The 23,819-nt window shown below is 47.4% G+C and overlaps 1 protein-coding gene across 4 annotated transcripts in view; it reads right to left on the bottom strand.

Annotated features, from left to right (window-relative positions):
- Positions 1 to 22,154, bottom strand: part of NRP2 (neuropilin 2) — a 112,267-nt gene extending 90,113 nt beyond the window's left edge. For 2 of the 4 annotated variants that reach the window (XM_019726890.2, XM_019726889.2), the window contains exons 1-2: positions 21,156 to 22,082; positions 7,001 to 7,178 (exon numbers count right to left, since the gene is read on the bottom strand). In XM_019726890.2, the coding sequence (XP_019582449.2) occupies positions 7,001 to 7,178; positions 21,156 to 21,228 (251 nt within the window). In that variant the 5' untranslated portion in view covers positions 21,229 to 22,082. Of the gene's footprint in view, positions 1 to 7,000; positions 7,179 to 21,155 lie in introns of all 4 variants that reach the window. The other 2 variants (XM_019726888.2, XM_019726887.2) reach the window with 2 other exon arrangements.
- Positions 22,155 to 23,819: the final 1,665 nt, after the last annotated feature.

The raw sequence follows: 23,819 nt of genomic DNA, 5'->3' as shown, positions 1-23,819 counted from the left end.
TGCGTTGTTAAGAAGGACATCCACAGTGAAGCTTGCATTTGGAGAGTTGCGATTGCAACATCGTCTATTTAAAAACAAACTGCCCAAAATAACTGTTGTCCCAACTGCTCTTTAACCTTGGTAGGAGGAGGAGAACACTCTGGGGTGTTTTTTTTGCACTTCTTCAGCGAACTATGTTGCTGGGTGGAGTCCTTGGTCAAGGTTGGTGAGTGTGGGGTCAGCTGCCAGCTGAGTGCGAGTCAGCAGGGCTGTTCCCGTTTATTGCTCCACGTACCTGGAGGGGGATCTGGTTCTGTCATTAGCAGGGTTGTTGCAACACAGAAAAGTATTGCTGTTCACTGGTTCCTTGGGGAATCAGAATATTTCTGTGGTTGTGCAGGCAGTAAATCTGCAATAATGTCATGAGTCATCAACCTGAGGGTGTCTCCTGAGGGTAAGACACCCTCTTAAACCACAGAGAATTCTCGCTCTGCTTTGACGTCTGCAGACTCAGATGGACACCAGCTGAAACCATACCTCCAGTTGGACAATATGGTCTCCTGCTATCCATTCAGAGGAGAGGAACGTGTGTTCAGAGACAGTACTGTGTTGGTGTAAACTGATGAGCAGAGCCTAATCCAAAGTGTCACTTGGACTTTCCCAGGCCACCCCACTTTCAGGCATTAAACTGGGGTTCCTGGACATAGGAGAAGGTATGAAACCGAGAGACCCTGGCCAAGGCGTGTGAGGGTAGCAGAGAGTCCCCATAAGCTCAGTCTTTCCTGCTTCCTGACCATAGCCTCTCACTGAGATGCTCAAAGTTGTCTAGCCAGAAAATACAATTAAATAGCATTGCTCAGGCACTTCTTCACCTAGAAGAGGGTTTGTAGCAGCAAGTCACAGCACAGACCTTCCATTACTGTGGTTCCCGAAGGCATTAAATTATCTCCCCTTCTTGTCTTTCACATGCTGCTGTCTGCCTGGACCACCAGCCATACATATTCCCCGATGCCTGGCTAACTTCTTCAGGGACAGTACAGGCACCACCTCTTCTCGGGAGCCTTCCCTGATCTCCCCAGCCTGGGCTGGATTCCAGTGCCGTGGGTTCACATAACATCATGTCCCCAGTCAGAATGCACGGTGTTGGGGGAGGAAGTAGAGCATAAAAGAACACAGGTTGCAAAGTAGGGTATTATGGCTTCAAAGTCCTGCCACTTCCAAGAGAGGTACCTTGGGCCAGTTACTTAACTTCTTTGAGCCCAAGTTTCTACATCTATCAAATGGGAAGAGTAACGACAACTTCACAGGTGTTTGTTACAAGGATCAAAATGAGATGATGTAAGTAGAGTGCGTAGGGCTCATAGATGACGCTCCAGTGATGGTGGCTGTATCAGTAACCACATGTGTTTACTTGTTTTCTCCTCCCAAACTCTAAGTTCCGTGAGGGCAAAGAGTACAATTTACTCATCACTGCATTCCCAATGCTATCACCTGCTTGATACATAGTAGGTGTTTAATGACTATTTCTGGATGAATGGATGAAAGGTCTATTGCCATTCTGTCGCAGTGAGCTTAGTGACATCCACAGCCCGAGTCTTATCCTCCTGCTGTCATTATGTCACATCACAAGAGGGATAAATAGGGAAGACAGCTGTTTGCCTTCCAATGCAGGTTCATGCCATGCTGACCCATGTCCTGGCACCGCAAACGTAAAATATCACTAAAACCATCACCTGCACGCCCCTGTCCAGCACTCTCCAGGACTAGGTACCATAGGGGTATAAACATGAAATATGTGGTCCATGTCCTCAGAGAATATACATGCTCAAAACACAAGGTGACCACACATGAACTAAAGGAAACAAATCAAGGTGTTATGCAATACTCTGAATTCAGAGTCAGGATCCATAAGAGAAACCTGGAGGAAACAAGGAAACAAAGGGGCCAGGGAGGGGAGTGTGTAGCTGGACACTCTGGAAGGAGGGGAGTCTGAGCTCTGGGCACACGCAGGGTCTCATGCAGATGTAAGGTTGTATTTGGTTGTTTGGCTGAAATTGAGGGTGTTTACTGAGCACAGGAAATCATTGTTGGCTGGTTATGGAGTGGCCAGATTATTGAGGTCTGGTTTGTTTCCTCTGGTTACTATAGTCAATTTATCTCCTAGAAAAACTGCTACCTTTCTAAGATATCATCCTATTTGGGGAGAAATAGACACGTCTTCTAAGATTTTGAGGGCTCCTATAAACACAAGAACACATTGTTTACCCACAACACTTAGCTAGAGGTCCAATATCCCTAAACTTCAAATATCTAGAACATGGGGGGGTGGGGGTGAGGGGATGGTTTCAGAAGAAAAGGTCATGAGCAGCTTAATTAATGCCAAGTACTCCATGCCATGATGCTCTTAGGCTGAGTCCCCATCTTCACTCTGCTGTGAGCTTGGCTGACTGAAGCAAACTGACATGCTGGCCCTGTACTGGCCTGGGGGAAAGGTTAGACCCCAGGACCAAAAATTCCCAATAGACAGCAAGACCTTCTGAAGCAAAATCCACACCCGTCACACAAGAGTAAAAACAGGTCAGAAGAGGAAGGATCCAGGAGGCAGGCATACTCATAACAGGAAGTGACAGCAAGAGTATTGATCCAAAAAAGGCCCAAACTTCCCCATGACAAAACACAAAAATGCTAACACAGTTGCTAATTTATTGTGCATTTACAGAAACAAGACACTGGTGATCTTGCAAAGTAGTTATCATCATCACAGTTTTGCGGATGTGGAAACTGAGGCCTGGGAAAAGGTCAACAAAAACTCAACTCTATTTGGCCCAGCCTCTGTCACAAAAAGTAAAGTTTAGCATTAGAAGCCTGAATCATCAAAAACAAACAAACAAAACACACACACACACACACACACACACACACAAAACACAAAGTTAACTTGCCTTAGTTTTGGTTTTAAGATGATAGAACGTGTGGCACATGTTTCAGAATGTCCTTTATCAGATAAGCTTTTAAAAAAGAACTTTTGAAACTTCAAAGGGGTATATTTTAGTACCTGGAAATTTCACCTAGATGGAGTGCTATTCTTCAATCCTGCATGGCAAATCAGATATTGTGCTGAACTCACACATAAAATCATTAGTGTAGACTTCTGTATAGGTTTTGAGCCTAAGAAACATTCTTTCAAGTCTTCGTGGTTTCTGCACTTTGTGAAACACGTTTTTCAAGATACCCATTTGGAAATGACCAGTTCTTAAAAGGACCCAGGTTCCTGATTTTGGTTTTATTGGGTGGAGCCTCTGGAATGCCAAGCCTGTGTGAAGGCACCTGAACAAGCTGTGTATCATATGGAGGTGGGTGTTCTTCAAAATGCATATAGTTTAGATTTCAGACACAGAAAAAATATTCAGCTTTGTGTGCATACATTTCTGAAACTCTAACGTTCAGCCTGTTGCCTGATGACACAAGTGAAAGAAAGGCAGCAGAATCCTCTTCCCACAACAAGGAATGAAGTGGCTTCTCCCCATTTGCTCAGATGGCCCTGCATCCTGCCCTTTTGTCCCTCGGCCACACCAACCTGGCAGGGTCAGAGTGGACTCTGGTTTCTGCCCACACCCGGTGAATAAGCCTCAGAGCAGCCTGTGGGTGCTGGGGAAGCTGGATTCCTAAGAAGGACCAGAGGGAAGAGTCGGGGAGCTCACCACAGATGGTGGCCTTGGATGGCACTGACTCAGGCATAGCTGAGGCTTGTGAGTGAAAGTTTCCAAGCAGACAGTGTGCTTCAATGGAACAAAATTAACAAGGAACGGTTAGGGGGTAAAGATCTCTGTGTGGGGTTTATTCAGTAACGGCTTCGACCTTTGGGATGTTGATATCAAGGCAAGAGTGCCAACGGCACTGGCCAGGACGATCGGCTCCTATCAGGGCCCATTCCCAGGTCATGGGGTAATCTCTGCGATTAACCCTGCACAGAGGAAAAAGAGGGGGAAAACACGAGGGCGGGCAGGATAACCACTGCCATTTCTCTACAGCAGGGCTGGATCTTTTTCTGACTTGCTTACTCATTTCTCTTTCTGCAGGGGTGTGACTGTTGTGTTCTCTCATCAGAAGGACGGTTTAGGAAGTTTTCTCTTGGTAAATAAGCATCCACCTTATGGGCCTGAGAGCCAAATCCAATTCGAAACATGCACCCGAAATGAAAGGAGCTAGGAGGCTAATTTGCTTTGATACTGAGTGCCTTCCAAACCCAGGACCTCCCTTGGACCGAAAATGAGAGAGGGAAAGAGGAGGAACAAGACAGAATTTCCAGCACTTCAATTAGATTAATTGTTCCTTTCACAGGAAAGAGAAACAAGGCAGTGGGGGATGAGAAGCCTATTTATTCTGAATGCAAATGGCTAGGGAAGAAGGTTAAAATACCTTGCAGTATGAGAGGTTGAGAGAACCGGACGTGTCTTTCTAAGTACAAAAATTAATCACGATGAGAGAGACATGGGGAGCAGAGGGAACACGGGGGAGGGAGAGAGAATTAAGGACGAGGTTAAGTAGTGAAGGCTTGACCTCAACAGAGTCTTTCTGACAATTTGGCACTGGGGGAAAGAGACACCAGGAAGACTGTTTTTTCTTGACCTTCTTGACCTTTTCAGTTCAAGCCAGAAGCATAGAATGAGGGAGTGGGGAGAAAAACAGGAAGCTCCTTAGTGAGGATGATAAGCCTGAAGATAACCTGTCACTTGCCTGCTTCCCCTACTCCAACTCCAGCAAGAAACTACTTTGTCCCTCCTCTGTCAAAGTGGTTGGCCACCTTGACTTCTCCCTTTCCCTGGGACTGAGTCCTGGAAGGCGTACCCCGCAGCTCCAAACAGGGCAGGAGCATGTTTTCCTGGCCTTTGACACTTCCCAACATGTTTAAAGTCATGCTCACTAGCTCCTGAGTTTTTCCTTCCACAGCCATGCCTTTTTCCTCTGCCACTATGCATATACATAAGATGACCTCTTAGCAGTTTCCCTGGGAGATCTGCTGGCATAAGCAGAACAGAATTTGGCCCTCAGTTGAGAGAGGTGCTTAGTCAAATTTCTCAGAGCTCAGACCCCAGCTCCCTGTGCATTATGCTTCAGTTTGTGCCAAACTTCTGCAGCCCTGCACCAAGAGCAAAAACACCTTAAAAAGAATCTCCTCGAACAGAAATTCTTGGTCAAGTTCACTGGCAGGAAACAGGCAGCCTTGAGGTGCTGTGCAAATGTGTGTGTATTTAACTTAAAGAGGAACTGATGAGCTACCCTATGTCATCCATGGGGTCAAGAGTGGAGCTGGGATTAGAAACTCAGTCTTATGACTCTGTCACATGAGGCATCCCTCCGGGAAACCCTTCAGTTTTCGACAAAGACTACCTCTTGTTAAGAGAAAACCATTATGTAGGTGCAAAGTAGTCCTCGAAGGATAACAATGACATCAATTCACCACAGCTCCTCCATGAAGAAGCACTGGCTGGATCTAGGCCCTCTGCCTGTACCTTTCCCACCAGCTGGCCCCTGTATCAATTTTTCAGTACTTGCAACATCTGGGTCACTAGAAAGGCTCCGACTATTTATCAATCATTAGGAGGCACTGAACACCCATCAGAGCAGTGACACATTGGAGGTGCCCAACTGGCTCAGGACACGATTATTGGCATAGTCTTTCCTGCACAGAAAAACTTTCCACTTTTGTTTCAATGAGGGCAGACTGTAAGATAGAGCCCATGAGATGGTACAAGGCACATTCACATTCTTGACATTACAAAGCTGCCTGCTCCCTCACCTTAACTTGTAGGGACCTCGGTGTTAACATGGCATTTCGAAAGCGCTCACAGATGTCTAAATGTCCACGTGGTGTCTCCTAAGCCACACATTTCCACAGTGACAGAACTGATGTTGTGAGATCAGCTAAGTCACCTCGGTGACTGACAAAAGTTCTCTGGGTTTTGGTTCTCTCATTTGCAAAATGGAGGTGGTAATGACCCCAATTTTCCAGGGTCGTTGTGAGAGTTGAATGGATTGATATTTATAAAGCTACTAGAAGAGTGTTAAAGAAATTCAGCTTTGAGACTCTAACCTGTACAGCACAGATACCAAGAATCAATGCAAATCTTAGCTCTACCAGTGGAAACTCAGATTTTTAACTCTCTATAAGGAAATCAACTGCTGCTTCATAAAATAACAGCATGATCCTCTGCGGCTGGTTGCAGAGGAAGTCTCCACTTGGGGATTTGGCTACTACTTTATTAAGGAAGCTGGTGGGGTTCCTACATATGGTAGCAGCAGTGGAAATGGGGAGCTTTCCAAGGGGAAGGCAAATCCCAAAGTCAAGAGCTGGAGTTTCACATAATCCACCCCCGTCCCCAAAAGGAATTCTCCTCCCCTGCCAGCTTTTGAAGATAGGGTGCTATTTTTTACACTCTTCACTCAGGAAGGCTCTTTCCTCCACGCTATAGGACCATTTAGGCCTTTATCTCCCCCTGAAAGAGAATGTGTCATGCAGGGTCTCTGGTCCCACTCCCCGCACCAGAATGCAGGATATGGTGAGGCCAAAAAGGAACAACAAAGGAGCCATGGATAGGGGGTTCATACCACTATAGTCTCACTGGTGGTTGGGTTGGAGATACAGGAAGCAGGAGCCACACGATCTGCAATCCGCTGTCCGCTTCTCTGCCAACCAACCAACCCGCCAACATAGCCACCGCCGTTATATTAGTGGCTAATGGCTAACCGGTAACAGCTGATGGCCAACCAGCCACAGCGGATGGCCATCTAATAACTGAGCCAGCACCTTTCCACGTGAGGCTGAGAGCCTGGAAATTGCTCTCCTGGCTCTGTCCCCACAGAATGCCATCTTGAGGTTTCTCTCTGGGGCCAGGATCGCACACTGTTTAGCGGGTCCTGGGGTTAGGGGTGCGGCCACTAGGTGGCAGCAGTGGCAGGAGCCCAGGTTGGGGGGTGGGAGTGTATCTCACGTATGTACAGTGGACAGGATAGTGCTTACTTGCAGTCGTGCTTCTCAATTTCAAAGTGAGGGTTGAAGTTGAGGACAATCTTCTGGTTGGGCTCGGGGGCGTAAACAATCCACTCGCAGTTCTGGTGGGAGGGGTAGTCCTGGGGGTAACCTGGGGAGGTGATGTACCCAGCATCTTTGGAATTCAAACGACCTCCACAGGGTGGGTCTGAAAGAGAAGGCAAACAACCCAAAGAACTTCAAATATGTTACCGCATTTTTTTCCCCTCTCCCTGTTTCTCTTCTCTACCAGTGGCTGGTTACAACTGTTGTACAGACCTTGTATGGCAGTCTAGAAGACTAACCTACTTACTCATTCAGTGGAAGAGATTATTTCAGCTCATCCTCCCCCCAAGTCATCCAACTAAACACACACACACACACACACACACACACACACACACACTCGTCAAATGAAAATATTCCAGAAAATGCTCATAAATATTCCCAATTACATGCTCTGAGATTAAAAAAACAAGAAAGCTGCAAACTTAACATGCCTCCCTGCCTTTTCCTGTCTCCTCTCCTGGGCCCATCTTCTTCTCCTCATTCAAACCTCTCATCTTTATCTTTACCTCGTAAATCCTTCATGTTCTCCGGTGTCTCCCAGCCCAGCCCAGCCCAGGCAGCCTGAAGTAACGGCCCGGGAATTGACAATAGCGGTTTTGTGGTGCCGACCCACAAGCAAGCCTGGTAACAATTATATGTGATGCGGAGGAAGCATTTTCAGCTTTGGGCCAGAACAGGCCCTGGAGGGTGATTTCAGCACTCTTTTTTTTTTTTTTTTTAAAGAAAGAAAAAGCAAAACCCCCAAACACTTAATTCCACATACACCACAAATTTGATTTATTATTTCATTACACACTGAGTGGAAAAATCTGCATTGGAGAACCCACTGGCTCTGACCTCAGAGCTTTGACAAAAAGTGCTTTGTGCTGAGTGGACGGCTGTGTTTTTTCCGTGCTTTTCTGCCCACTGTCCCTCCTGCCTGGTCACCACCACCAGAGTGTGCTGCTGCCTTGTCTAGTGGTAACCAGCCTTTGGAAAGGCGGCTGCAGGGGAGCAGCTGGCTCCCCCCTCCCGGCAGTGCCTGGCTGGAGGTAAACAGCTTCATGTGTGCCAGGAGGGAAGGGGGCAATCTTCAAAGGCAGAAAAGGTGGGTGATGACATTTGAAGAATCTCATATTTGGGAGTGAAGTTCTTTAATCCCCAGAAGGGGTTCCTGGGAAATGGGGGTTTTGCTTCATACCACAGTAGAAGAGAGGGCACAGGAAGGCACGAGAGACTTGGAAATATTCAGAAGTCTCTTGGAGACCTTCCTGAGAGGTGTGCCTCTCTCAGCATCAATCATGATTTAATATCGCCATCTGTATGGATCAGCATGGGCCCGGTGAATTATGTATTACGGCTCAGCAGTCACCCTCCAGGACAGGGTCTCTCTCCTGCGTTCACCCTTTGAGGGAAAGGGTCATGCATTTTTGATCTCTACAGGTGCACTTTACTATTCCCCGTGCCTGTTGGCATCACTGTCTTCCAGACCTCTGCTTTAGATTACCAGCCTGACAGGCTTTAAATGCATAAAAGATGGGCACGCTGCACAATGGCGGTTGGGGCACACAAATCCACACAAGTAGCCTTTTAGGCAACACGCCTCCAAGAGCTCAAACTGTGCCGTGTTGAACTGCCCAGAATCTAATGGACTCAGGTTCCATTTCCTACTGAGTGGAAAACAAAAGCAGGCCATTTCCTCTGGCTAGCAGAGACCACACCATCCTCTAACTAATGACCCTGCACCCTCCCCAGTCCAGGAGGACAGTGCACCCAGCCCTCCCACCCAGATGAAGATGAGGGCAGCAGTGAGGCCTGTGCCACCAGTTCCTCTGCAACCAGTCCCGGAAGGCTATCCAGGTAGGTGCCCACTCTACTCACCCATGCTGGGCACCCAACATCTTTTAGCAAGTCAAATTGTAGCCCTTTGGTCCTGGCTCATGCATGTGAAACAGGACCCAGAGTAGCCCTCTAAGAAGGCATAGGTGTGAGGACTTCGGGTCACCAGCTCTTTTACCTAGCTAGCAGGACAGGAAATTTTCTACTGAACTTCTCTATGGAAAAAGGAAGTTCTTCCTCTCAAATCTCCAGCCCCCAAGTTTAAGCTTTTAATAATTAGAGCAGGCACACAGAATCAGCAAGAAAGGCAGGAAAGAGGAAAGTTCCTCATAGGAAGGTTTCATTGCTGATCCATTTCTAATCATTTCCCCACCTAAGAAAAAATTTAAACTATATATATCCTATAGCTGATCGTCTGTATTTTCTACTGGTAAAAACTTAAGAAAAAAGGGGTAACCCATTTCGTTTTTTCTGTCCTTTCTTTAATCTGAAGAAAATCAAGGCACTTAATAAAATATTTGAGAATTCATTAAAACATCTGCTTTGCTTATGTGTCGTTGGCCTTTCCCATATCCAAACATTGTATAAACGCGCATTCTTGTATGAATGGCACTCACACTCAGAAACACACACAAGCATAGATAGATACTGAACATACGGTACATCAGGTACATCTACACATTAGAAATTCACACTTTAGTCCTGTACACACTTTCACACCTTCCATAAAATATCACATGTCCTCAGTATAGACGTATATCCACCAAGAGAAATACTAGAATTTCAGTCTCTATGTTTCTTAGAGAAAAACAGAATTCTTGAAATCAGTAAAAATTACTAAAAAAAAACACGCTTAATCCTCCTACACCTCCTCTTCGTAACTGATCTTTCATTTCCAGGTTTGGGGATACTTCATTTCTTAAATAGAAACAAGCCACCAAGAGAAACGAGCTGGGTTTTCTTCTGAAGAGATATACCATCGATTCTTTTGGAGGTCTTTATTGTTTTCCAAAAGGAAGAGCAGAAACAATTTGTGTCCTCTTGCAGAGGAGTCCAGCCCAACCAAAAGAGAGGTGAACTCAAGGGCAAACCCCTTTAGGCCAATATGCATATACCTGAAGGGAAGTTGACCCTGTTGAAGTTTGAGCTACTGAGCCAGTTTGGTGAGTTGCCGAGGGGACTTCTTTCTCCAATGCTTTTGTGACTACCTTTCACCTGGGGCAAATTCATTTCAGGCCTGCACTGTTTAGAGCAGTTTTCTTGTACATCTGGGAGGGAAGCCCAAGACATGGGCCAGGTCAAGACAGAAAAAGACTTCAGAGGCCTGAGAATGAAAGGGTTAAAGTGACACCTCTAGACAACAGCATGGTGGTTAACATGGTGGTGTGGGGGAGGATGAAAAGGGTAAAGGGGGTCAAACATATGATGGAAGGAGACTAGACTTTGAGTGGTGAGTAGTACACAATGCACATATAAAAATGATGTATTATAAAACTGCTCCTGAAATGTAATGTTATTAACCGAGGCTACCTCAATACATTTATAAAAAGTAATCTGAAATAAAGGGAATAGTAAGTCCTAAAGTCACAAGGGTTGGATTTTTTTTCCCCCATAATGACTACTTACGTGTTTTTGACATATAAAATGTCAGATTATTTCTGATCTCCTCTCTCTCTCTTTCTCTCTCTTTCTCTCTCTCTCTCTCTCTCTCTCTCTCTCTCTCTCTCTCCACCCCCCTCCTTTTTCCTCAGGTACCCTTGCTTTGCTGGTGGCCTAAGTACCAAGTGATGCTGCCAGGAGTAATCTGGCTATGGGTCATAAAGAAATTCTGTACCCACTCACTTACAATTCTAAGGCACTGCAGCTTCAGACGGGACCCTCCCTCCTACAGAACCCAATTTCAGACATCTCACTGGTTCCTTGTAATGTTTGATTTTTAGGAAGTATTAACAAGGCGTAAAAGATCTTTTTAAAAATCTGGTCTGCCTTCTAAGGAAACTCAACTGGAGTTGTTTTAAAGGAACACTGTATGACTGGAACGTGCCAATAATATTCGTTAAAAACTGAAGCCTGACTGCAGTGAAGACTTTTAAATGATCAGAATCACAACGGCTTGAGACACCAGACAACACCAGGCAACAGCTTACTGGCAGTTGTACAATAAAAGAACAATCAGATCACTTGATGTAGCTGAACTGAAGGAAAAAGGCCTTAAGGAAAAAAAAAAAAAGTCCTTGGGGAATTTAGGACAGGCTGGATGTGGGCTTGGAGAGTCAGGGTGTTGCTACTGGTGGGTCTGGGGTAATAAGACCAGGTTACTAGGAATTGGGTGTGTGTGGGGTGGGGGGATGGTGCTGATATTAGCAAGAATAGAGATGCAGCACCTGGATTCTTAACTCGGTGACCTTCCTGGGTCTCAGCTTCCTAGACTGTAATTCAATGAGTGGATTGAATTAACAGTGTAATTTTCAAAATTCTTTCTAGAAGTGTTTTGTTTTGTTTTGTTTTTCCTTGAACAAAACTCTACCCAGAACTCCAATGTGCAAAGCAGTCTCCTTGGGTGCAGGGACAAGAGGGTGGCCAAAATCGGGTCACACCCAGGCCTCCCTTCCCTTATCCCTGAGGGTCTTCTCTGTAAGACCATCAGGCCTTCCTGGAACAGGGTTGGAAACCCTCTGAACCAGCTCTCATTTCCCTCGCTACTTTAAAATGCCATGGAAAAGAGAAAAGGTAGAAGGGTTAGAAGACATCTATTTCTTGCATATACCTGACGGCAGGTATATGGGTGGTGGAGAAAAGTTGTGGGTCTCATTTCCCCTGAAAATAATACACTTTGTTTACTTTACAATTTATCCTTTATCCACAGTGTAATCCCATTCTATTCCTATTTCCACAGCATTATTTTCATTTAATTATTAGTAGCAAGGCAAAGAAGAAGCTCTTCTCCTACTTAAAAAGAGAGAGGGTTGTCACCTTGCCACTTAACTAGAAAGAAGCCTTGTATTCAAGTGTGGTCTCACCATGGGCAAGCTCTGTGACCTTGGGTAAGTTAGTAATCAACTACGAGTCTTTGTTTTCTCATCTATAAAATAAGGAGAATTATTCTAGAGGTCAGTTCCAGTTCTAAAATTTAAAGCCTATATAATAAGGTGGGGAAAATATTCTATTACCCATAGACTAACCCAAAATTAAAAAGACTCTCTATCCTCCTAGACAACCAGATATTTACTCAAGGTGTTATTCCCGATTCATCCACTTTAGGTAAACCTAAAACAAAACTCCAGGAGTCTTCAGATGAACATGTCTGTCTTGCATTAAGGAGAGTTCAAACATCTCTTTTAATCACATTAGCTCTACTGACGTGGGTTTCTTTTCTTAACTGAGACTGTGGCTGCACATTTATAAATATTATGGATACACAGTTCTGTGTGTGAGCATGTCAACAACAGTGATGCATGAAAAGAAAGACCAAAAAGAGTTTCTTCAAATCCCTTGCCTAAATTATTGAAGACCTCGGCTCAGGGTTTTAACCAAATTTTGCTCACTAACCCTGGATAAGCTGCTTTTTAAGAGTTTTTTTTTTTTTTTTTTTTTTTTTCCTGTGAGCTGAGGCTGGATTTTGTTTTATTCAAAGTGACTTCAGCCTGTCACAAGACAGTCTCATAAAATCTGTATCTTGGCTTAAGCTGGGAAGAAATAAGCCAATACATCAGCCCAGGAATGCGACCGTTTGACCACTTCCTAAGGCAACTGGGAAGGGATGCAATCTATTCAATTTATGGGGCTGGGTGGCAGTCAGTGGTACACTCCTGAAGGCACAGCAAATGGAAATCCCTGTGAACTTTTGCAGTGATGAAGTTCACAAGCTGAATAAAAGAATCTCTGGGAGGGCAGGAAGGTGGGGATCAGAGAGCAGGAGAGGAAGCCAGTACATGAAAGTGGAAAAAGGAACAAGGCCAAGGGCCTCTTCTAGAATACCTCCAATGATTCATTTCACCATGGAGAGAAGTGAACATTGGGTCTGGAAATAGGGCCTTTGGAAAGTCTCTTCCCCTCTATCTGGATTCTAAAAACGAACCTTTGTTTAATCGTTAAAATGTAAGTTTGATGCGATTACCTCCCCTGACCTCGAATCATGCCACCTGTGGTAACCTTGTTATTTGTCATCTTATATCATAAACAAATGCAATTCCAATAGGGCAGCCAATATAATATCATTAGTTTATATTTATGTCCACTCTTTTCCAGCCCTCATTGCAAATGAAATTTTGATGCCATTGATGAGAGATCTGGGATTACAGTTCCTGACCATTTCAACAGACATTTGGGGAAGGAAACAGAAGAAGACTAATTTTGAGGTCTCTCCAAAAACCAAAGGAGAGAGAAAAAAAAGTAATATAATATTTTATTTCATTTATTTTGATTAACTAAAGGCTTATGTTGAAACGTTAATGACTCCCCATTGGTTAGTAAATGAAATTGAAACCTCTTGGCCTAGCAATTAGGGCCTTATATTTAGCTCAAGCTACTGTTTCCAACCTTATTTGCAATTATTTCCCTCCACACACTCTAAACTGCAGGTTCTGAGTATTCCTCCAACAAAACCAGTGTCTATTTCTCTGCTCCCACCTTCCCCTGGTGTGCCTTTCCCACCTCTAAGTGCCATCTATTCTCTCAATCCAGGTTTAGCTGCCACCTCTGCCCTCTGTGATCACCCACGCGAGGGGTCCCTACCCCTCTGCCTATCTCACACCTAGGAGACTGAAGCTCTTCAGTATCTGCTAAGGTGTGTGAGAGCTCTGGAAAGGCTTATCCATTTTGCTAGACCACCACAACATGAGGGCACGACTCCTTTCTGACTCATTTTTGAGAGCCTTACAGGATCAAACCCAGAGCCTTCCCCGAGAGTCAGATTAGAAGAGTTTTGATGAACTGGTGAATTACTAGTAATTGGCTAAAGTAACACCAAAAGTATCAGTAGGTGTCACAAATTCTAAGAAATTCTTATCACAAATTGTTCTGCTTCTCCTGCTACGTACGACTCGTCCTTCCCAGCCCACAGCTGCTATTAAATGTGAATTTTTGTTTTTTAATGGTGAACTGAGTGTTTAAATAACTTGTCTGGGATAATATTACATACGCAGTCATAAGTCAAGGTAGAGTTAGTGTGAACTATGTCTCCTAAGACACCCTAAATGATGAAGCTCAAAGGACACATTTTATTTCTAATGATGGTAAAAATGATTTAGAGGAGGGTTTTCTTGCCCCCTCACTCTAGCCCTCCATCCTCCCAAAAGCAAGTTCTAGATATTTGTTGTCAGTAGCTCCAGGAAGATGCAAACTATTACTTCATCACTAAACTGTTTGCTGATAATGGATTGTCTCTTGCTGAGTTTCAGTTCACTTCTCTCCACCCATTCCACCCCCACCCCCATCTCCCATTCCCTGGCCCCCAATATGCCTTTTGGGCACATCTGTTTTATTTTTTTCCCCTTTATCAAAACAATTATTATTACCACTCGGTCCAGTAATTTGCAATTCCCTTTATCTTCTTCACTGAAAGACTGGCCAGAACAGACTCATTGGTTATCAACGGATCTTCGGAGGCAGCACGCAGGGTCACGCTGGACGTTGCATTAAGCTGGTCAGCAGCTTCATCCACTGCACACAACCAGGAGAGCTCTCCTTTTGTTAGTCCCAGGCCCCCTCCCTTTTTTTCTGGATTAGATCATGACTCTTTTATGAAGACCCAGAGGGAAATGGGATTATTAAGAGCCTTGCTGGGTAAAAGCTATTTTGTCTTTATGACGACTTTTTTGAGTTCAGCTGCTGAGGGGCCTTCACGCCAGAGTAGAAGTTATTACACATTTGGGGGGGCACCTTTAACACTGTGCTCCCCACTGAGCACACTTTCCTGATGAAGGATGGAAGGGGAGAAAAGGAAAGGAGAGAGATTTTTTAAAAATTGCAAAGAAGAGACGTAGATCTAAGATGAGAACCAAGCAGGGGATATCCGTTTCTGAGGAACGGTGTATTGCGAGATAATCTGATGTTTATAAAACCCAGGCAAAGGTTTAGTGGGTAAGAGCTGATTATGAATAATTATTTACTTATTAAAAAAAAAACCCTCATAAAAAATAACATAAACTCACCACAATGGTTATAGCACGCTTTCTGTGATCATGAGCTACAGTTAACCACACTGAAGCTGTTTTGAAGATTAAATGACTTCAGAAGACACTTCATAGGTACTAGAGAGTATTCTATGCATCTGACCTAGCACAAAAACCCTATGAAGCAGATATTATCATCAAACAGTAAAGGAAACTGAGGTGCAGAGAGAGTAAGTCTTCTGGATCACACAGCTGACCAGGGGCCAAGCAGTTTGGCTCCAATGCTTCAGAAGCTGGAAAGCCCAATGAAGGTCTCTGCAAAACTTCTCGGTGACAAACTTAGTTAGAGGTATTTAGGGAAAGACAAATGTTTTGCCTGTTTGAAAACTCCTTTTTCTCTTCCTGCGCCAGTCATCTGTGTGGACAATGGGACGTGTTCAAGGCTGGGGTTGAGAGGGCTGGAAACACTTAACACCTTCTCCACTCCCCACACGGAGGCACACTGCTGCTTGTTATCCTGGCCCTCCCTCCTGTGTACTGGAAACCAGGGTGTGTGTTTGGGGTTGGGGTGGGGTGGATAGAATGTTCAGGTCTGAAGCGCTCTGTTACAACGTTGGGGGTGTTTATTGTTGACAATTCCCATTTTTCTCCATTCTTCTCAACCCAACTCTTAGTCTATGCTAAATGCCACGTAGTTATTGTTCTACTGGATAGGAGCAGCATTTTCAGAAATGGGGGATTTATTTTTATAGCACAGCTGGTCTGCCAAAGGTCACATAATTTGGCAACGTTCCCAGTGGTTAAAAATTAATTTCTCCTTATTAATACAACCAAGGTCCCATAGGATTGGAGCTCAGCCTTATCTAAACTTGACAGCTTCCTAAACCTTTAGAAGATGCTTTCTCCTGGAGGGCCAGCCACACTACAAGGCCACTGTGTCTAGGAATCCAACCCCACTAAGTCCTGGTAGGTAAGGAAACCATTCAGCCCCTCGGCCATTTCTCATCAAGGCAGATAAAGCTCTGGAAAAATGCTGCAGGCTCTCCAGGACCAACTTGCACAGTATCTTCCAGGAATGGGTTAATGAAAAGAAAAAAAATCAGTTTCTTACCTGGAAGGCATAGTACAAAGACTAACTTCTGGGGATCAAACACATGTCTGCCACTCCAGGATGGTGCCTCAAAGATTGTCCAGTAGCAAGTGATGGGTCAGATGATATAATCCCTCAAATATGTTAATGATATTACAAACTACTTCCCAGACATCACTCGTCAAGTCCTTTCTTGTCAGTGCAAGAAATTAAACAGGTATTATGCTTCTGCTCCATCCTTTACAAAAGGAAAATCATCTCTATTTCCTAATCCTTACAAACTGGACTTTTGGGGAGTATATTCTGAAAACTCTTTACCAATGAAACCTGACTCTGAATTCTGTCAACTCAGAATTGTCCCACACTTGGGTCACACAAAGTCAGGTCATTCTCTTGCTTTAAGGAGCAGTTGAGTGAAATGAAAAATACCAACAGGCAGGGTACTCAGAAGCATTTAGTCTGTGATGTCTCTCCCCACTGACACCACCAGAGCCCTCCCCAACTGTTATTCCCATTAATGCCTCTCAATTCAATACATTTGAATTGGCATTTGGGCTCCTAGTTTTTTCCTATACCGTGAAGATAGGAACTGGCCTTCTACGGCCAGGATGGACTTTACATTCAATAGCAGGGAATGAAAGCCATTTGTTAGCAGCAGGAATCCTATCTGGATAGCCTGGGGTTTCAGTCACTGCAGCCTTCCAACCTTTCATTGCTAGCTGGGTGCTATGTGGCTTAATCTGAGGGCTCCACAGAATGACATGAAAGTCCAAACCTGCGGTGCTGCCCGGGCATTCACAATTCTACCAGGCAGATCTTGGACAAGAAGGGGCTTGCTTTCCCTGAAGCCCTAATGGGGAGCTCTCCTCTTCCCACTGTTTTGCACTGTGTGCGCTCTTGGCAACAGGCAACAGTTTCACTGCCTCCAGTGGCAGTTTATGGGGTAAAGTTGACTGGGCACCCATTGAATGTGGGCATGATACCACTCTCCAGAGCCTAGAGCAGGCTGTGTGTAGAATGTAGGAGTTTATAATTTTGTTGCAAATTATTACCCCACATTTTGGGGGAGACAGGCTGAAAAAGACCCTCTTCAAACCCTTATCCGGCTCCTAGACGGTCATTGCTTCTCTTTCAGGATTTGTTTGAACCCAGACCTACTTGTCCCAGCCAATTTACACCTCTTATCTGATCATCCAGTTCAGACAGAAGGTCGAATTGACCGCGTCTGCCCGTGTCCATGGCAATGGTGTTAAAACCCTAACACAGATCAAAGCTCTCCAGGCATAGCCGGGGGTGCGGGAGTAGGGTTATAGGGTCCAGGTTCTTTTGGCCCCAAGCGGTGTGGACGTTGGGGCTGGGAGTTGCCACCATCTGAAAAACCCATTGTGAGGGCCTGAATGATTTCCTGAGCATAACGGAGTCCCCCGCGGACCACGATTAACTCTAGCAAAGGGAAGTTTCTTGGCCAGGCGCTGACCGGGAATGGCTAGCGCCAGGGGGCTCTCTCTGTCTAAAACCGAAAGGAAGGGAGGCGGAGGGAGGGGGTGAGGCGAGCAGTGAGCACACGCCAATAAACCAGAGCGTCGATCCCCTCTGGTTCCAGACGAATTCAACCCGAGCCTCAGAAGCGGCGACACGGATGAGCCGGATCCTCTAAGCATGGCCTGGAAAGCTGATCCCCACCCTACACTCCTTTGATTCCCAGTGGGTCGACCGGTTCTTTACACTACTATCCTCCGCCAGCCCCAGGACGTTTGCTCTGCGTGTGCCTCCCCATGCCCACACCACCCCCACCCCCACCCCCCACCCAGCAGCCGGCGCCCAGGCAGGACCTGGTGGGAAAAACTGCAGTGCAGTCAGCCCCAGGCGAAGGTTGGGGACAGCCGTTTAATAACAGCTCGCTTCGCCTCTATTAACTTGTGTTGATATTAAAAAGAAATCCATCAGTGAAAATGAAGCTTTGGCCGTGAATATTTCTTTTTCTCACGTGGAAAACCAAAGAGCAAGGCGGCGGGGGAGGGGAGGCAGAACTTGCCGGCGACTACGGAGGTTTCTTCCAAGCAGGGAACTGCAGCCGAGACTTAACTTTATGGCTACGGGCAACGTCGAGGAAATGCCTCAAGCTTCCCCCTGGGGGTGTCCTAAGTCAGGAGGAGGAGGGACACGGCTGGAGTTGTTGGAGGCGGCCAACTTTGCCAGGCTTGAGCCTTGGTTGTGCTTTCGCTGGGAATATTTTTGCCTAATAGAATGTTTATGGATCGCTCGGCTCTGTTTCTGCTGCGTAGCCCAAACAAATCGATGCGGTGTTAGAGATGGCGCTGGGGGGGATGGGGGACTGGGGGCCACCACGTCCCCACCACGTGGATGCCCGCGCGCTGCGTACTCTTCACCTGTTCCGGCGCACGCGAGGGCGCTTGGCGCGCACCGCTACTGGAGGCGGTGCAAGTTGCGCGCATTCTCGCGGCTCCAGCTGGCTCCTTTCCGTCTCTCTCCGCCCTTGGCTCCGAAATCCCACCCCAGCTTCCCGCCACCCAGCTTGGGCAGAGCTCAGATCCTCAGCCCCGCGGGCTCCGGGCCTCAGCCCTTCGGCGGTGGGGGGAAATGCAGCGCAGAGTGGAACGCGTGGGGCAGGAGGGGTTGCTCCGGACAGGGCTGGGCGAGTGGCCGCGATTCCCCGGGCCCTGGCAGAAGGAAGGCAGAAAGGCGGCGGCGCTGCGATCTGGCCAGGCGGCGTGGCAAGGAGTAGGGGAGCCTAGTGCGCTACACCCACGCGGCCTCCCTGCCGCCCGCCAGTCGCAGAGGCCGCGCGCCGCGGGGTTATTTGCTATATGGCTTCCCTGCTTATACCTTCCACACACCCTCTCCCTTGCCATGACTGCTCGGAATGGGTTCCCGCCGCCGCCGGCTGGGCCCGGCCCCCTTCGGCCGGCGCGCACCGGGTGAGTCAGAGGTCTAGCTGGGCCTCGCCCTTTGCCCGCTACCCGGGAGCCTGTCGGCATCTCGGACAGAAAGCCTGACCAGCCCGCGGCTTGAGATCGCCTTTTCGGGGGGCCGAAGAATATCTACCCTGGTAGGTCCCAGCTCCGCGTCCCACCAGGAGGACCCAACCCGCGCCGGAGGCATCCTGCAGCCCCGAACTGGGTGACCTGCCCCGCGCTCCGCGCCTCTGGGCTTCTCTAGAAGTGACGCAGCGCGGCCCGCGGCTAGGATGGGAGGGGGCTCTGCAGAGAGCGCGTGAGGCAGGTGGCGGAGCGGGAGTGGGTCCGAGCGGGTGCCGCACACGTACACTATGCAGCGCTCGGGGACAGATGTGCGAACATCTGGGGTAGGAGGAGATGGCCCCTGAGTGTTCGCGACCCCTCCCGCTCTGCACAGCACTCAGAACCTTAAGTTTTTGTGTGTGCATGTGTGTGTATGTGCGCGCCAGTATGCGCGCACTCGCGCACCAGGGCCTTAAACCAGAGACCGTGCCTGAATACATAATATACTGTAGGCATCCTCACCCGGCTCTCATGCGTGTATACACACACACACACACACAGAACAAATCACACAAACGTACATAATTTATGCATCCTCCAGGTCTGTGGGAGGTAATTTAATTTCGCTTCAAACTGGGAACTTAGAATTAAGGCAAGAGGGAATGGGGAAACACAGGAAATCTGCCCAAGTGGGACCTGCAACCATCTCTTTGATACGATTTGCAGTTGCCCTGAAGACCAGTTATGGCAGAGAAGGTGCAGCAAACGTGTGGATTTGGATAGCAACGGCATTCGTGAATCTTCCTCCCCCTCAAATAAATATGCAAGCTTAAAATGGGATGTGTGTGCGTCCGTTCGGAGGTGAGAACCAGAGTACCAGGTGGAAAGCTTCCCCCTTAGTCAACACAGGCTCCCACTGGATTCACTAGCCAGTTGTGATGGGGGAGGTGCCCAGGAAGCTGGAAGGGGTTAGCCCAACCACTGCAGCCATAGCCTTGTAAGTATTAATACCTCCCGCTTTCCTCCATAGATGGCTTCCCTATTCTCAATCACCTGTAGCAGCTTCTAAGAGTTTTGTCAGATTTCAGACACTTCTCAGAGGGGAGAGAGGCTCACCCTGGAGAGTTGTGTGGGGAAGGAAGGACAAGCCCCACCGGATTCCTTGAAATCAGAGATCCCTTCTCAAGGAGCGTACCCCTTGCCAGAAACCCCTCCCTTTCCCCCACACAAATACTGGCCCCAGACGTTCTGGGCCTTGCGGTGCTTATCTCTGCACTCACGCCACACACCCCTTTGGCAGTTGTTGAGAACAAATTCCACTCAAAAGTTTCTAACCACTTCACAAGAGTGAGAGACCTTGGAGGGCCACGCAGTTTGTTTTATCTAATAATATTTTTTAAAAGAACATATGATTTACTTTCCCAGAAAACACATGGATGCAGGAAAGAGCAGGGACGATTAACTGCCTTGGTTGCCAGCAGCGCCCAGCCCCAAACCCCTAGCTCAGCCGCAAGCCGACTTGCTCCATCAGCCTGAGCGCTGTGATTTTGAGGCGTATCCACACATTCTGCAAAGAATCTACAGCACTGGAAAACCAAAACTAGATTCTTGACTTTCCCAAGCCCTTCAGTTAACATTGCTCAATGTAGCTAAGTGGAGGGAATGCAAATGATTTATATTTCGCTGGCTAGGTTGAAGAAACTCAAGGGAGATGTGCTCTGCTTCAAGACAGGAAAAAAAAATCCTCAAATACTGTAATGCAAAGGCTTTGTAGTATTTTTAAACCTTTGATTCAGTCCATATGTGACATCTGAACACCGCCAAATTCTGTCTGTGTTTCAAAACACACACACACACACACACACACACACACACACACACACTCCTAGCAGGAGAGAAAAGTTGGGTTTTAGCAGCAGTGGTGGTGTAGGGAGGGCCGGCTGGGATCTCTCTTTAAATTATTCAGTTTTGAGGGAGCCTCCTTTTGTGCCATTCCGTGTGGCCCCCCTGCATTAGCAGTTGCTTTTAAAGGGAAAGCATGTTGAAATGAACAGAAAAAACTTTCAGGGGCTTACCTGGTTGGCCTCTCACTTCGAGTCCTGAAAAGTAGACAGCTAAGAAAACCCAGGTGAGAGGAAACATATCCATTTTGGAGAAAGAGGCTCTCCCCAGAGCTGGATTTGTAGGTTTCTTGTACAATTGTAAGTCTTTGTGTTTTTCTCGCTCTTATGTTCTTCTTTACAGTGTCTTCTGCAAAGGTTTCTAATGGTCAGAGTCTCCCTCCTGGGTCCTGGCGGCTCGTCTTCACCTTTATTCTTGCTGGATCCCCACCTCGCCAGGAGGAGGGTCGCTCTTGAAATCAGCAAAGAGGGAGCAAGCCGGGAAGAGAGGACGGGTTTCCTCTCTTAAAACGGATCTATGTCCTCTCAGTTCCTCAAAGTATCATTTCCTTTATCCTACAACATCACGAATATTTCCCGAAAGCCAAGCGTAAAAAAAAATTATAATAAAAATAAAAGCCAAGACTTGCCTTGGGCATCACACGGCTCCCAGGCAGCTGTGTGATCTCAGAGGCGTAAACTGACACACATCTCCCGGCGCCCGGGACCGACACGCGGGCGGAGGCACCCACTGCCGGACAGCCGGAGTGGGAGGCAGCCGCCGGGCTCTTGCCCTCACCGAGTTCCCCTAGCGGGAGCCTCCCCCAGCGGCTACACCCGCTTGGCCAGACTCACGAGGGGAGTCTGAGGAAGGAAGCTGCTGCTGCTGCTGCTGTTGCTGTTGCTGCTGGTGGTGCGGCGGCGGCGGCTGGGATCGCCTGGGAGTGAGCGAGCCCCTCTCCGAGTTCGCTCGCACCCGCCTTCACCTCCACCTCACCCAGCGCCTCGCCGTGTGTCTGCGCGTCTGAGGATGTGCTGGGGGCGGGCTGCGGGCTGCTGCCTCGCTCGCGTTCTCTGCTTCCCCTCCGGCTCCCCCCTGCCTTTTCAGGCCGTGCAGCATGTGGATGTCAGAGCCGCGGCAGAGCTATCCGATTACGCGCCGGCTCAGGGCCCGCCCCTTCTGTGTTCCTGATTAAAGAGGCAGCCGCGGAGACGCGCGGCGCAGAGGCGAGCGCCGCGGCACCCTACTCGGGCGGGGCGGCGTCGGCTTCCTCCTCGGCCGCGGTCGGATCAAAGTTAGGCCAGCGCCCACCTAGCTGCCCGTCTCCCACCTAGCCGCCTGTCTCCCACCCGGCACCTCCCGCCCACCCTGGGCTCCTCCGCGCCTGGTTGCGCGGAGCCGCCTGTGCGTAATGCCCCGGAGAAGGAGCGCCCCCGGACACCTCCAGGGCGCGCTGCCCTTGGCCGCGTCGGCCGTTCCCGAGGGAGACTCCGCGGGAAACGGGGGAAATCCTTGTTCCCCCCAAATTCCCAGTCTCCGATGCCACACACGTAGAACCCAACACAATGCCACGCGCAATGGCGTTACAAGAGGAATTGGGAGGCGTAAGGTGTTTGCAGTAGGGAGCAGCAGCTCAGCGGCAGCTCAGCCATGCGTTCGCACAGGCAGCAGTGCGTGGCGGCGACACACACGCTCAGCCCCGGCTGAATAAAACCCCAAACACCCACCGTTTACTACTCAGATCCTTTGTTGTGTCCCAAACATACTCCTCATCTCCCTGGGTGAGAATTTAGTTCTCCCTGCTCCTCTAACTTGCAACTATCAGAAGAAGAGGAAGGACTTCAAAGAATTTGTTCAGATAATTAAATTGGATTCCCCAGCCCTCCAAAAAAGTACAGGTACAGGAAGCCTTCTCCTCGAAATGCTTCTGTAACTAATCTGTTCACATTTCCCCCATGGAAATGTGGCCACAACGTGGGGAGGAAAAAAAAAACCACAACATTATGCTAACTATTTTTAAATGGAGGCGTGAAAACTGTTTAGACGGAGCTGCAAGCTAACAGTTGGGGAAACACTTGTATCTTTGTTTCTGAGGATGGCTTTGTGGATTCCAAACTGTCTTGCTTCACTAGACACCTATTACTACATTATCATAAAGACTCTAACAGGAACAGTCTAAACAACACCCTGAATATACCTTTTTTGCCACTCTGCAGATGAAGAAAAATAAAGTTTCGGTGACAAGAAACACACACACATCTGACTATCCCATTTCTTTCTTTGCTTGTACTTGTGGATTCTTCTGGGTGGTTTTCCTCCTTATCTGGACTTGCCATTAGCTTTGTTTATCACTTTTAGTGTTTGAAAAATCTGTAACTCCCACTTAACTGTTATTTACACTGAGATAACCAAAACAAAATTGAATCAGAAGTGATTTGCAAATAGTGGAGCCAAGCCGTGGAGGGGTTTTACAGCACTGTGTAAATCCACAGGCTGCATATCACCCTGTGAATCTTAGATGCCTGGTTTGAAAGGGCATTTAAGAGAGGCCTGGTGAGTTCTCCCAGCAAGCATATGGCCAGGCTGGACTAGAGGCTACTTTTCATTCCTTTCATTTTTTTTTTCTTTTCTCTCTCTCCCTTCTTTCTTTCCTTCCTTTCTGCCTTGGTTTCAGAGCACATCCACAATATTTAAAAACTCCAGATTTACTTTTTTTTTCCTGTTTAAATGTCAATTGTAAAGAAAGACTGCCCCTCCCCTGTATTTAATGAGTCAGTTTGGATTTTGAATCTTAAGCAAAAATCCCAGCTTCTATTATGGCCGTGATGCTAACCTAAGGACAAATAATACTACCCACA

Source organism: Rhinolophus sinicus, linkage group LG01, assembly GCF_036562045.2.
Source record: "Rhinolophus sinicus isolate RSC01 linkage group LG01, ASM3656204v1, whole genome shotgun sequence".
Classification (NCBI taxonomy): domain Eukaryota; kingdom Metazoa; phylum Chordata; class Mammalia; order Chiroptera; family Rhinolophidae; genus Rhinolophus; species Rhinolophus sinicus.
The sequence above is the reverse complement of the archived record's forward strand: the minus strand, read 5'-3'. Positions and strand labels throughout refer to the sequence as shown.